Below are 14047 nucleotides of genomic sequence, written 5' to 3'. Positions count from 1 at the left end.
TTTTATTTTTAAATATTGTATTGTTCTTTCATTGTTCTTGTTGTTGTTGTTGTTTTTGCACTACAAATAAGACATATGCAGTGTGCATCGGAATTTGTTTGTATTTTTTTTCAAATGATAATTCGGCCCCTCCACAGTCTGAAGGATTGTGGACCGGCCCTCAGCTTTAAAAGTTTGAGGACCCTTGATCTAGAGATTGGTGAAGTGCTTTTTTAAAGCACTTTTTTCATTCATGGTTTTCCCACTTTTCTAATGGTCCTGTGAATGTAGGCTGAACGTACAACTTGCACAATCTCCAGCAATATTTCTGAAGAATATGTCCATAGAACTGTCCTACCTCTCAGGACTTGGAACACAGAGAGCCCGGTGGCACGCCATTAACTTGGCAACCCCAGGAGATGATGATAGCAAGGAGAAGATGATACCTCGACGGGCCAATGATCTGACTCAGGACAAGTCAGCTTCATGAGTTCACATTCCCAAAGGCTGCCTCAGTGTCACCCCCATCCATCCATCCATCCATCCATCCATCCATCCATCCATCCATCCATTCTGCCACAGGCTAAGCTCTGGGGCTCCCAAGGAGGGCAAGCCTGCTGCGTCCTCTGGAAACCTGAGCCACAAGCCCTTCGCAGCTGCTCCGGCTAGGAAGCGACTGGGGCTCTTCGGTCCAGGCAAGGCTTCTGCTGAAAAGCCACCCACACAGGCTCACGATTCCCTCCCGCCCCCAACTCCTCCGCAGAGATGGTTTGGATGCCGATCAAGTGAGGAGCACAAATCTCCTCCCATGGTGTCCTGAATCCTCTGAAAAGCAGAAACACACACAAAGCGAGTCTCCTTTCCTAATGCCGAATTACACAGAAAGCGCAGCAGCACCAGTGACAGAAATAGACACCATCCCAAACCAGGAGAATGAGTGTCAGAGGCAGCTGCAGTCAGGAAACACAATGACACCTCTCGAGGAGGAGGATCGAGTCCAGGTAGTCTGGATCGCCCTGCAAGCAAACACAATGTTTTGCCTGGCTCTCCCGGCACATTTCCTATTTCTTTAAGAGGAGTGCAAATGGCAAAAAGAGACAAAGTTATAAAGCCAGAGGTCACTCTTAGACTGAAAAGTGACCATCCAATTTCTTGCTGGCCCGGCACATCCCTGCAGACCCCAGCTATAAATAGACGGCAGAGCTTTGGCAGTTGCTGTTGAACTGATTTGGAAACGTTTTGCATGAGGTCAGCCTCGGGAAAAAAATAGAACCTTACAGTACCTCGGAAGGCCCTCGGCGGTGCAGCTCCTCCTCCGGCAGGTTTCTCCTCTCCTTCCGCAAAGACTGTGGGTCAGTCCCATCCGTTGGCCCTTGAGACGGGCTCTGGGGCCATGGGGCTGGCTCATCTTCAGCGGGGAGGGAATCCAGCAAGTCCGTTTCACGGATCTGGCCAAGGAAGACACTCATTTCACTCTCCTTCACAAAGGCAGCCTCCGAGGCTTGGTTTGTACGCTGAAAATCCTTTTCAAAAGCACTTTTGTTGGGCATTTCTGACACCATTCCACTTTGCACCTCCGTCTTGTTTTTTATGGCCTCGTTTTCCTTCGTTGCGTAGGATTCATTTCCCCCTTCCTCCCTTTTTAATGCAACTGGTTGGCCTGTATCAGTTCTACCTGACTTTGGTTCAGCTTCTGCCGTTGTCCCAATATCCAAATACATATCTTTCAGAGAAAAATACACATTAGATTTAGAAGATGGAGAGGATGGAGCTTGTGTAGGTTTTTGAGTACTATGGCTTGAGAGCTCTTTGGACTCTGTGAGGTCCCCATTTGCTAGCAAGGATGTATTTCTGGAAAATGAATTACTGGGTCTTGTATCTTTCTGCGACGAGACATTTCTCCTTGGTTGCGTCCTCTCCTCTTGTCGGGAAATGTCCTGATTTGCACTTGGCAGAGCGTTTGCATTCTCCTCTTTCTTCTTCTTCTTTACAGCAAAGTCCTTAGTTGCCGGTTTGGCTTTCATAATCTCCACCGTCTCGTAGATATAGGCGAGAAAGTCATTGGCTTTTTCTTCCCCGTTTTCCTCCCTACCTTCCAGGGAAGAGTCTCCATTGGTCTTTAGCTCTGCTTCTAAACGCTCCGGTATGAAGTTGTTTGAAAACACGGAGGTGGCGTTTAAAGGAGTCTCTTTGCCCTTGGCTTTATCGGCCTCGCCAAATCGCGGTTTCCCGTCGGGAATGCGCACCTTCGCTTTCTCCTCTTTGTCCCACAGAGAGGTGCCCGAGTGCATCCCAACCTCCCCGGTCAGGCGGCGTTTCCGCTGGAACCTGTCCGGACTCACTCTCCTCAGCTCCACCTCCACGTTCTCCTTCCCTCGTTTCCGGCTCTGCTCGATCTCCCGCAGCTTGGCTTCGGCGCTCCGCTTCAGCTTCGCAAACCACCGCTGGTGGATTTTATACTCTGTCATCTTCCCGACTTCCAGGACTCCAGAACAGGACACAATGCCTTTGCTGTTCCTGGCAGAGGCCTGGTAGATGGCCGCATCTTCTTCCGTACACCTAAAAAAAGGAAAGGGAGACATCCCTATGAGCAACTATGAGAAGGACTGTCACTCTGAACAACTGCGGAGAAAGAAAATTGAGAATAATGCTACAATATATACCGTATATACTCGAGTATAAGCCGGCCCGAATATAAACCGAGGCACCTAATTTTACCACAAAAAAACTGGGAAAATATTGACTCCAGTATAAGCCGAGGGTGGTAAATTTCAGAAATAAAAATAGATACCAATAAAATTACATTACATTGGGGCTGGGCTGTGGCGCAGCTGGCTAGTAACCAGCTGCTATAAATCACTACTGACCGAGAGGTCATGAGTTCGAAGCCTGGGTCGGGTTAAGCCTCCGACCATTAATAGCCCCAGCTTGCTGTTGACCTATGCAGCCCCGAAAGACAGTTGCACCTGTCAATTAGGGAAATTTAGGGACGCTTTATGCGGGAGGCTAATTTACAACACCATAAAACTGCCAGCAAAACATGAGGAAAGGAATGAGGAAGTACAGCCACTACTGGACGGTGAAGCAACAGCTCCCCCTGTGGCCGGAATCGTGAAGCTGGAAAAATGTTAAAAATGCCTCTGAGTCTGTCTAATGTATGTTGTTTGTCTGTTGGCATTGAATGTTTGCCATATATGTGTTCATTGTAATCCGTCCTGAGTCCCCTTTGGGGTGAGAAGGGCGGAATATAAATACTGTAAATAAATACTGTAAATAAATAAATACTTGAAGCATCAGTAGGTTAAATGTTTTTGAATGTTTACATAAAGCTCAAATTTAAGATAAGACTGTCCAACTCTGATTAAATCATGATTCTCATCTTCTTCGATGTAAATGTGCTTATGTATCCTTTTAATAATAATAGGGTAAAATAATACATGTAATAATAATAATAATAATAATAATAATAAATACAGGAAAAATAATACAAGTAATAATAAATAGAGTAAAATAATAAATGCAATAATAGTATTTTTTTGTGTCAGGAGCAACTTGAGTCGCTTCTGGAGTGAGAGAATTGGCCGTCTGCAAGGACGTTGCCCAGGGGATGCCCAGATGTTTTGATGTTTTTACCATCCTTGTGGGAGGCTTCTCTCATGTCCCCGCATGGAGCTGGAGCTGATAGAGGGAGCTCATCTGCACTCTCCCCGGGTGGGATTCGAACCTGGCAGCTTTCAGGTCAGCAACCCAACCTTCAAGTCACAAGGCTTTAGTCCACTACGCCACCGGGGTAGTGGACTTATAATAATAATAAGATCAGAGTGAAATAATAAATGTATTATTAATAATAATAATAATAATAATAATAAAATAGAGTAAAATAAATGTAATAGTAGTAGCAACAATAATAGAGAAAAATAATAAATACCATATATTCTCAAGTATAAGCTGACCCAAATATAAGACAACCAGAACCCTCACCCGAGTATAAGCCGAGGGGGGCTTTTTCAGTCTTTAAAAAAGGGCTGAAAAATTAGGTTTATACTCGAGTATATACAGTAATTGTGGCAAGAATTGTATATGCTCAGGAGTGGAAGGAACCAGCTTCTGGGAAATAGCAGAAATGTTGATAAGAAGAAACATTTGACTTTAAGAAAGATTGGGACATGTTTTTTCTTTTCATAGCAAAAGGGAGGCCTTTATTATCTGCGGGAATCATGAATTGAATGAGTATGATTTTAAATAGAAGTGTGAATATCCCAACAGAGTGGGGAGTTTAGTTCTTTATAGTTGTTTAGTCATATTTCAACACTCTTGGTCCTTACTTGTACAACTGCAGCGTGTGCCGATTCCCGTGACGGAAAATCTCATATTTGGGCAAGCCACAGTATCTGTCCATCTCTTCGTCATCTTTGTACCAGGTCACTTCTGGCTGGGGGTAACCTGGAGAGGAAAAGACACGTTGGCAGAAAGTAGTGCACAAACCCCATCATCATCACCACCACCACCACCACCACCACCATCATCTCCATTCAATTCCAACACATCTGGAGAAGATAATTTGGTGAGACACCAACAGTCTGGCAAATAAAGCTGCAGACCTTGACAAATGATAATTCCCATGATTACACAACATTGGGCCATTGCAGTGAAAGTGGTGTCAAAACTGCATTAATTATACAGTGTAGATGCACTCCTAAATCTAAGCAATGTATAAAAATATTTCTAATGTACACAGTGGCGCAGTGGATTAAATTGCTGAGCTGTTGAACTTGCTGATTGAAAGGTTGGCAGTTTGAATCCGGGGAGCAGGGTGAGTGCCCGCTGTTAGCCCCAGCTTCTGCCAACCTAGCAGTTCGAATAATAATAATAATAATAACTTTATTTTTATACCCCGCCCCATCTCCCCGGAGGGACTCGGAGCGGCTTACATGGGGCCATGCCCGACACAACAATACAATAACAACAATAAAACAATAAAACAAATATCGCATCAATAAAACATGAAATGTGAGTAGATTAATAGGTACCGCTCCAGTGGGAAGGTAACATTGCTCCATGCAGTCATGCCAGTGGCCACATGACCTTGGAGGTGTCTACGGACAGTGCCAGCTCTTCGACTTAGAAATGGAGATAAGCACCAACCCCCAGAGTCAGACACAACTAGACTTAACGTCAGGGGAAACCTTTACCTTTACTTTAACTACTTCTCAAGACAGCCCTCTTGCTCTCAGATTCCTCACCTTCTCTCTCAGGATCTGAGAGTGAAGGTTAAAGCAGCATTAACAGCTCCCAAAACTATGGCACACATTATATAACCTGGTCGTTTTGCAGGGAAAACAGATTGTTTGTAAGCACTCGGTGCAGATCAGGTGAACTTTTCTAGTCCAATTCGACATAGACGGGCGATGAGAACATCCCTGCCGTTCCAGGAAGTCAGCCTACTTTGGTGGATGGGAGCTTAAGGTTAAAAAACAGACACTTCGCTGCGGGCCAGGAGCTCCATGGAGAACCAAGCATCACAGTCTGTAAACTGAACCCAAAGTTTCCATTGGCCAGAAGCAGCAAGTCGTTGCATCACGGCTGACCGGTGTCCTTCAAGTGCCATTGGGCAACAGATGTTGTGGGCCTTTTCGGTGCAATGACATCATTATATGTGCGTGACTGGCTGCTTCCAAACCGAAGAAGCAATTTTCTTCCTAGGATCAGCTGTCTGCACATGGGATTGGGGCGAAAGGGAATGGCCCAGTCCTTCCTTTCCTGCCTCCGCCCAACCAAACTCAAGGAAGTCCATGTCTCCTAAAGCGGCCTCCACCAGGATGCCTTCTCACATTTGCATGTATTCGAACTGCTAGGTTGGCAGAAGCTGGAGCTAACAGTGGGTGCTCATTCTGCTCCGCGGATTCGAACCTGCGACCTTTTGGTCCGCAAGTTCAGCAGCTCAGCGCTTTAACACACTGTGTCACCAGGGCCCCAATAATAATAATAATAATAATAATAATAATAATAATAATAATAATATAAGTACCACCTTCCAGCAGCAAAGAACTGGTGGGGTCACAAACCTGCAAAAGTATTGGAAAATGAACATGCAAAGATACTGTGGGACTTCCGAATCCAGACTGACAAAGTTCTGGAACACAACACACCAGACATCACAGTTGTGGAAAAGAAAAAGGTTTGGATCATTGATGTTGCCATCCCAGGTGACAGTCGCATTGACGAAAAACAACAGGAAAAACTCAGGACCTCAAGATTGAACTTCAAAGACTCTGGCAGAAACCAGTGCAGGTGGTCCCGGTGGTGATTGGCACACTGGGTGCCGTGCTAAAAGATCTCAGCCGGCATTTGGAAACAATAGACATTGACAAAATTACGATCTGCCAACTGCAAAGGGCCACCCTACTGGGATCTGCGCGCATCATCTGAAAATACATCACACAGTCCTAGACACTTGGGAAGTGTTCGACTTGTGATTTTGTGATATGAAATCCAGCATATCTATCTTATTTGCTGTGTCATAATAAAATAATAATAATAATAATAATAAAACTTTATTATTGTATCCTGCCCAATCTCCTTAAGGGGACTTGGGGCAGCTCACATGGGGACCAGGCCCAACAACATACATTAAAAAACATCAATATAAAATACACACAACATCACAAGATAAAAATGTAGCCAGTGGCTAAGGGCGACATAATGGCACTTCAATCTCCAGACTTGGAGGAGGGAATAAAATTACAATTGTGCAATATACAGTAGTGTCTCATTTATCCAAGACTCGCTTATCCAAGGTTCTGGATTATCCAATGCATTTTTGTAGTCAATGTTTTCAATTCATCGTGATATTTTGGTGCTAAATTCGTAAATACAGTAATTACAACATTACATTAATGCGAATTGAACTACAGTAGAGTCTCACTTATCCAACATAAATGGGCCGGCAGAATGTTGGATAAGCGAATATGTTGGATAATAAGGAGGCATTAAGGAAAAGCCTATTAAACATCAAATTAGGTTATGATTTTACAAATGAAGCACCAAAACATGATGTTAGACAACAAATTTGGCAGAAAAAGTAGTTCAATACGCAGTAATGCTGTGTAGTAATTACTCTATTTATGAATTTAGCACCAAAATATCATGATATATTGAAAACATTGACTACAAAAATGCGTTGGATAATCCAGAACGTTGGATAAGCGAGTGTTGGATAAGTGAGACTCTACTACTTTTTTCTGTCAAATTTGTTGTATAACATGATGTTTTGGTGCTTAATGTGTAAAATCAAAACCTAATTTGATGTTTTTTAGGCTTTTCCTTAATCCCTCCTTATTATCCAAGATATTCGCTTATCCAAGGTTCTGCCGGCCTATTTAGCTTGGATAAGTGAGACTCTACTGTATTAGGAGTATTAATGGCACGAGACAATTAGTCTTTCTGGAATCCATTAATCAATTGGGTCTTTGGATTGTAATAATGTTTTGATTGAATCCATTAATGGGCTCCAGAAAGACTCATTGTCTTATATGCATCCAACAAAAGTTGAGAATTTGATCCCAGTCTAGTCCTTCAGTGGTTCCTTCAACAGCCCAGTTCTGGGAATAGTGGATACACTCGCATCGTGTCCCTGTGACGCAAACACAGCATCGCCGCTCAGCTTTAAGGCCGTGTACATGGTGATAATTACGGCTTTAAACCCTGCGGTATTAGCATAAGACTCGTTTCCTAAAAAATCATCCCTACTGATTTACACACTGTGTTTGGTTACAGAAGGCAGCAAGCAGGTCCTATAATGACATTTCTTTCTCAGGCTTTGTGAATGGATCTGCCCCGTCCCCAGTTTGTTCCGCTTGGCAAGGGGAAGGATTACACTTTAGTCTATAACACACACATACACCAGTGACAACATCTTGTGACAGGAATAGACAGGGAACATGAATGAAAAGGACTTACATTTAAGAGTGTTATCTAGGTAACAGATATAACACATCGCTAACTACCATAGAAATGCTGCAACTTGTATTTTGTGTTGTTGAAGGCTTTCATGGCCGGAATCACAGAGTTCTTGTGTGTTTTCCGGGCTGTATGGCCATGTTCTAGAAGCATTCTCTCCTGACGTTTTTCCCACATCTATGGCAAGCATAGATGTGGGTGAAACGTCAGGAGAGAATACTTCTAGAATATGGCCATACAGCCTGGAAAACACAACACAACACAACAACTTGCATTTTGCTAGATTAGTTAGTTGGTGGATTGAGCACTGGATTGTGACTCTGGAGACCAGGACTGGAGTTCCCCTCAACCTTGGAAAGCCACCTTGGATGAGTCACACACTCTCAGCCCCACAAAACCCCATGACAGGGACACCGTAAGTCAAAAATGCCTCAAAGACTGCATGGGCAAACTTGGGCCCTCCAGGCGTTTTGGACTTCAACTCCCACAATGGTTGGGATTTCTGGGAGTTGAAGTCCAAAACACCTGGAGGGTCGAAGTTTGCCCATGCCGTCTCTATACACAAGTGTAACAAAGTGTGAATTTTTTAGTTTACAGATGTCGTGTTTAATTGCATTTTTAAAGGGTCAATATTTCAGTTACTCTGCACTCATGAGTTGGTTGCCATGGAGAAGGGGGCGAAGCCAACTGGCCTTTTGGTAGAGAAGTGCAGGTTTGAAAAGAAGCAGTTAGTCTGTGCCCTGATGAGGTACAGTGAAGACTGATCCTCAGTTGAAGGGATCAGGGAGACTCAAATGCTTATTTTTGAGTCAATTTAAAATAAGTTTGGTGACTTATTTTAAGGTAGTCTGTCTCCTGATGAGGAACAGATAATCTTTGATTGTAATTCACAGGGTGACTGCAGTTTAGAGCAGTAAAGAAAGAAGTGACATTTTAAGAAGTTTGAAACACCTCATTCTAGCCTTGCAACTGTTAACCAAAGTGCTTCTAAAGAGAAAGCTACTGTAACCATTAAGCTTTGTGCCAGAATAAACGTGTTATTGTTCTTTTAAACATCTCAGCTTCTGTCATATATATTACCATCAAAAACAAACAAGAAGAAAGAAGAAAAACAAAATTTAAAAGGTCTCCTCTTTAAGTAGCTAGTGGCTATATCTTCCCATAGTGGTGGCAAGCGTGGATAATCCCCTTTACATCTGGTGGCCACATTATAAACATCTTTACACTGGTGGCAGCGGTTATAATATAATAATATAATTAAATAAACATCCAACATCTCTTCTCCGCAACAAGTATTTGGGTGGCTCTGCTTCCAGCAACTACCCTAATGGTCTCCTTTCAACCATCAAATTTCCAAAGAGATCTTGGATAAACAGGGGGCTAGCAAAACCCACTTTGATGGATCCTACTCCAGAAATACCTCCTTCGCCCAGCCATTTCCAGCACCAGCCTCTCACACAACAGCCTCCCTCCCATCTTTCCAAGTGGTTGCAGCCAAGGTCACCTCCAGCACCTCTCTTTCCAGCACCTCCAGCGCCTGCTCTTCCCCACTTAGGGCCCTCTCCACACTTGGGCTGAGTTCAAAAGTTAGATCAGCTCACAAACACCCATCACCTTGCCGCAGACAGCACCTGCTTTCATCTCCCAGCTCCGTCTCCTGCTTCTTCAGCCCTTGGTCTCTTACATAACCTGCCTCCGAGCTTGGAAGACCTTTCCCAAAAGTATTTTTTCCAAGCGCAGGTCACATTCATGACCATGCAGGAGATTTCAGATAAATTATCCCCTAAAGCTTCCTTTCCCCCAACAAAAATGCAACAGTGGCAGGACTACAAGGGGGAGCAACACTAAATGGAGTTGATGTGCATGCATGAAATAGATGGGAAAGGTTAGGCAGGCATCGAGGAGGTGCTCTGAAAACCAGAAGGAAGACGAGAGGAGGCCCTGCCAGTTGGGAGCATCCCAAGCCCAGCAGGGGTCCAAAGGGACAGAAGCATGGCCCGAAAGATTACATCAGACACTTCCATGTCCCAAGCTGGAACGTAGTAAAAATCAGCATGACTCATCTCTGCGCCAAAAAGAATAAAATAGAGACAAAACACAACAAGCTGCTCCAAAGACCAGGACACGGAGCAATGGATTCAAACTGCAGGAAATGAGTTTCCACCTAAACATCAGGAAGAATTTCCTGATGGTTAGAACTATTCACCAATGGAATGAAACTATAAGTACTGGTCCTGTGGATACAGGGTCATACTTTACTTTAGCTATGAACAGAAAGTTGTCGTCCAGTGATGACACCTACACTGACTCTCCAGAGAAAAATGCATGATCAAAATGCATTAACCACAGAATATTTTAGAAAGAAGGCTAGGCATCGAGGCTCATGGATAATGTTCTAGCACCAGGGTGATAACTAGGAGGCAGGGGGGTCATGAGAAAAGGTTGGAATGAAAAAAGGGAATAAAATAAAACTTATGAATCACTCCTAGTCAGGAAATAAGTTGTCAAAGCATGCAGACCCTGGCTGCCATCAAAAGCCCTGGCTCCCTCCAGCCTGAAGCCATTTATCTCGGTCCATCAAGAGGAAACTGAAAGGGCATCAAAGAGCTATTTTGTCAGGAGGACCAACCGCAGTCTGAAATTGAACAAATTGGCTGTTTGCTCTCCCTTTGCCAGGACTTGGAAACGGATTGTAACTGGGTCATTAACATAAGCCCTTAGACAAACGACGGGGCCATTGGATGCATAATTATCCGTATAAATGTATTTAACTTTCAGAGAAGACATAATGGGCTGGAACAAAACCTCTTGAGGGCCAAGTAAGATACAACACTGGCTGACAGGTTTCTTTTTTGGGGTGGTGGGGGGGGGGGAGCGATCTGCTTTTTCACAAACAGATTGTAAATTGTCGAAGGCTTTCATGGCATGAGTTGCTGTGAGTTTTCCAGGCTGTATGGCCATGTTCCAGAAGCATTCTCTCCTGAAGTCTCGCCTGCATCTATGGCAGGCATTCTCAGAGGTTGTGAGGTCTGTTGGAAACTAGTCAAGTGGGGTTTATATATCCGTGGAATAATGTCTAGGGTGGGAAAAAGAATTCTTCTCTCTTTGAGGCAAGTGTGAATGTTGCAATTGGCCACCTTGATTAGCACTGAATAGCTTTTTCACTTCAAGGTCTGATTGCTTACTGTCGGGGAAAGCTTTATTGGGAGGTGTTAGCTGGCCCTGATTGATTCATGTCTAGAATTCCTGTTTTCAGAGTGTTGTTCTGAACAGAAAATCCTTTTACATTTCATTGATACCTTACACACATAACCTGAAGGTCATTTTATACACAATCTTTTAAATAAATAAGTGCACTTTGAACACAAGGGTGTCATATTAACATTAACGTTGGTCCTCTGTCTCCATAGATTCTCTGTCTATGGATTCAACAGCTCTTTGAAGGCAACCATAAGGCTTATATGGCCCTCCATGAAAATGAGTTTGACACCCCTGATATAATGCATGAATATAGGCAAGACGTTTAGTTTCCCTGTGGCCCAATCCTACTATAACGTGATTGCACTATTTGCCCCTTTAACTGCCATGGCCATGTTTTGTGGAATTATGGAACAGACAGTTTAGTGAGGTCTGATGTGTGATGTCTTTTTCCAGGTTCTTTCTCTTTTACAAATATGGCAGCTACTATTGCGTTCCAGGAAAGAAAGAAAAAACAGAAACCCGTTATCATCTCTGTACATTATCTCCAAACAGAAGGGATGTTTGGGGCCGGGCTGTGGCGCAGGCTGGTAAACAGCTGCTGCAATAAATCACTCTGACCATGAGGTCATGAGTTCGAGGCCAGCCCGTGGCGGGGTGAGCACCCGTCAATTAAAAATAACATATAGCCCCTGCTCGTTGCTGACCTAGCAACCCGAAAGATAGTTGCATCTATCAAGTAGGAAATAAGGTACCACTTATAAAAGTGGGGAGGCAAGTTTAACTAATTTACAACGTTGGAATGAGGAAGTGAGGAAGTGCCATCAGAGTGGATAATGAAGCAGCTGCTCCCCCTTGTGGCCAGAAGTGAACATCCCCTCAGGAGAAGGTTAAATTGCCTCTGCGTCTGTCTGTCTGTTGTCTCTGTCTCGGTTTGATGTGTTTATGGGCACTGAATGTTTGCCCTATATGTACATAATGTGATCCGCCCTGAGTCCCCTTTGGGGTGAGAAGGGCGAAATATAAATACTGTAAATAAATAAATTAATTAATTAAAACCCTCCCGTTTTGTTTGTTTACCTGTCACGACGCACGTGAATTTGGCATCCGCGTCCTCAGACACCGCATACGACCTGAGCGTGGTTTCGAAAAGAGGCTGCGTCTCCTCTGTCAGCTGAGCAATGATGGCGCAGAAGGTGCTCCTAAGGCAAAGTCAAGGAGGAGAATTAGAAGCAGAAAGGCGGAAACACGTCTCCTCCATCCCTTGTCTCTTTCAGCTTACAGGATGGTCCTTCCTTCCCAGCTTGGTTCCTGAACCTGGGAAACTATGGGTAAGTCGGAGGCAACCTGCCCTATACTGATCATAAGACAATTTCCAATTTGCCAAGAAACCATTGGAATTGAGTGTTACACTCAGGGAAGTCATCCTAGGTATCAACGGAGTGCATGCAACTTTTTCCAAACTTCAGCCAAAGTTGGAGAAAGTGAAAAAACAACAATTCCCAACCTTTCTTCCATGATGACTGGAGTATTCTGGGAACTATATCCCCAAAAACGTTGCCCTACCACGACAAAGTTCATCCCTGTGGTAAGAATGCAAATGACACAAACTGAAACACCTTATGGGAACATGGGAAATACCCGTTTGGTGGGGATGTTGGATGTTGTTACTCAACAAAGTACCTTTTCCATGTTCTGCTGCTTTCTATGGCGGCTCATATTCAGAATTCGCCTGTCCAACATCTGATCTACTCTATGCACCCATCCAACCCACATTCATGCGTCCGTGTGGTTTTCACCCACAAACATTTTTTTTGCACACCGATTTTGATCCTTGGATCTCCTCTTTGTGGATCCAGGGGACATGCAATGTTTCTTCGTCAGACAAAACACCTCATGTGGACACATTCCCAAACTCTCTTGGAGAAATGCCCACATGACGGACAAAGACACAGAGATGAACAAAATAAGGCTTCGGGTTTCCGTTGACTTATTATAGTGGGACTTCTACCTCTACTTAAGCTATCATTCTGCAGGAATATTTGCGGATATGGTATCTGCAAATCCACAAGAATGCCTTCCTGTACTTACTATAGAAACAGGGAACTGATGATAATAGCAAATATTATTGAAATGAATATTGATGTTGGATGCGCACCTAGAAAATTCCTAGGTATGAAAAGTATGTGTCTAACCAAAATGCACACAACTACTTGCTGCATGTTTTGCATTATTCTAAACTCTAGATTTCATTTTTAATGACGATACAGGGATTCTCAAAACAGATGCAAGTAAACAAAGAGTCTGTGGGACAAAAGAGTCTGTTGATGGCAATACAGACCACTACACTTGGAAAAAAAACCCAAGGCCCTTAGAAACCTGATGCCAGCAGCTAAGAATGTGAACCATGTTTGTATCTGCAACTGCAAGCCTGAGAGCTAAATATTCGCTTTAAGAGGAAAAGATAAGCCTGCAGTCTCAGGGATCCAAATTCTCCCCCGATATCGGATTCCCATACAATTTGGCATTCACAGTATGGTGGATATGAAGAGAATGGTTGAGAGAAGGAGATCTGAAACAGCGTTTTGAATACTTTCTGTTTTCTTTTGTTTCTGTCCCCCCATTTTTCCTTCTCATCCATATATTCTCCCTAACTATTTTGCTGAGCGACGCAGAGAAATGGGATCATGAAATCTCTGGCTGCCAATGCGCTGAAATAAGGAATGAGTCAAATGTGAGGACAAATCCACAAAAGAGGTTGAATGCAACACTAGATACGGTCCAGAGCAATGGTAGTGATTAAGGTAAAATATGCAAAAACATATCTACCTATTATATATGTTAAAGGATTCAGTGCAAAAAGATAACATTTATCTTTGTGTGTTGTTGTGGATTTTTCGGGCTGTATGGT

At 43.6% G+C, this 14047-nt stretch overlaps 1 protein-coding gene across 2 annotated transcripts in view; it reads right to left on the bottom strand.

Moving 5' to 3' along the window:
* The window catches only part of alpk3 (alpha kinase 3), a 40159-nt gene that overhangs the window by 18279 nt on the left and 7833 nt on the right, over positions 1–14047 (bottom strand). For both annotated transcript variants that reach the window (XM_008120697.3, XM_062963497.1), the window contains 3 exons: positions 12217–12338; positions 4305–4422; positions 1263–2538 (listed from right to left, as the gene is read on the bottom strand). In XM_008120697.3, the coding sequence (XP_008118904.2) occupies positions 1263–2538; positions 4305–4422; positions 12217–12338 (1516 nt within the window). The remainder of the gene's footprint in view (positions 1–1262; positions 2539–4304; positions 4423–12216; positions 12339–14047) is intronic.

This window comes from Anolis carolinensis, unplaced genomic scaffold (genome assembly GCF_035594765.1).
Source record: "Anolis carolinensis isolate JA03-04 unplaced genomic scaffold, rAnoCar3.1.pri scaffold_11, whole genome shotgun sequence".
Taxonomy (NCBI): domain Eukaryota; kingdom Metazoa; phylum Chordata; class Lepidosauria; order Squamata; family Dactyloidae; genus Anolis; species Anolis carolinensis.
This window is presented reverse-complemented; position numbering and strand designations above follow the sequence as displayed.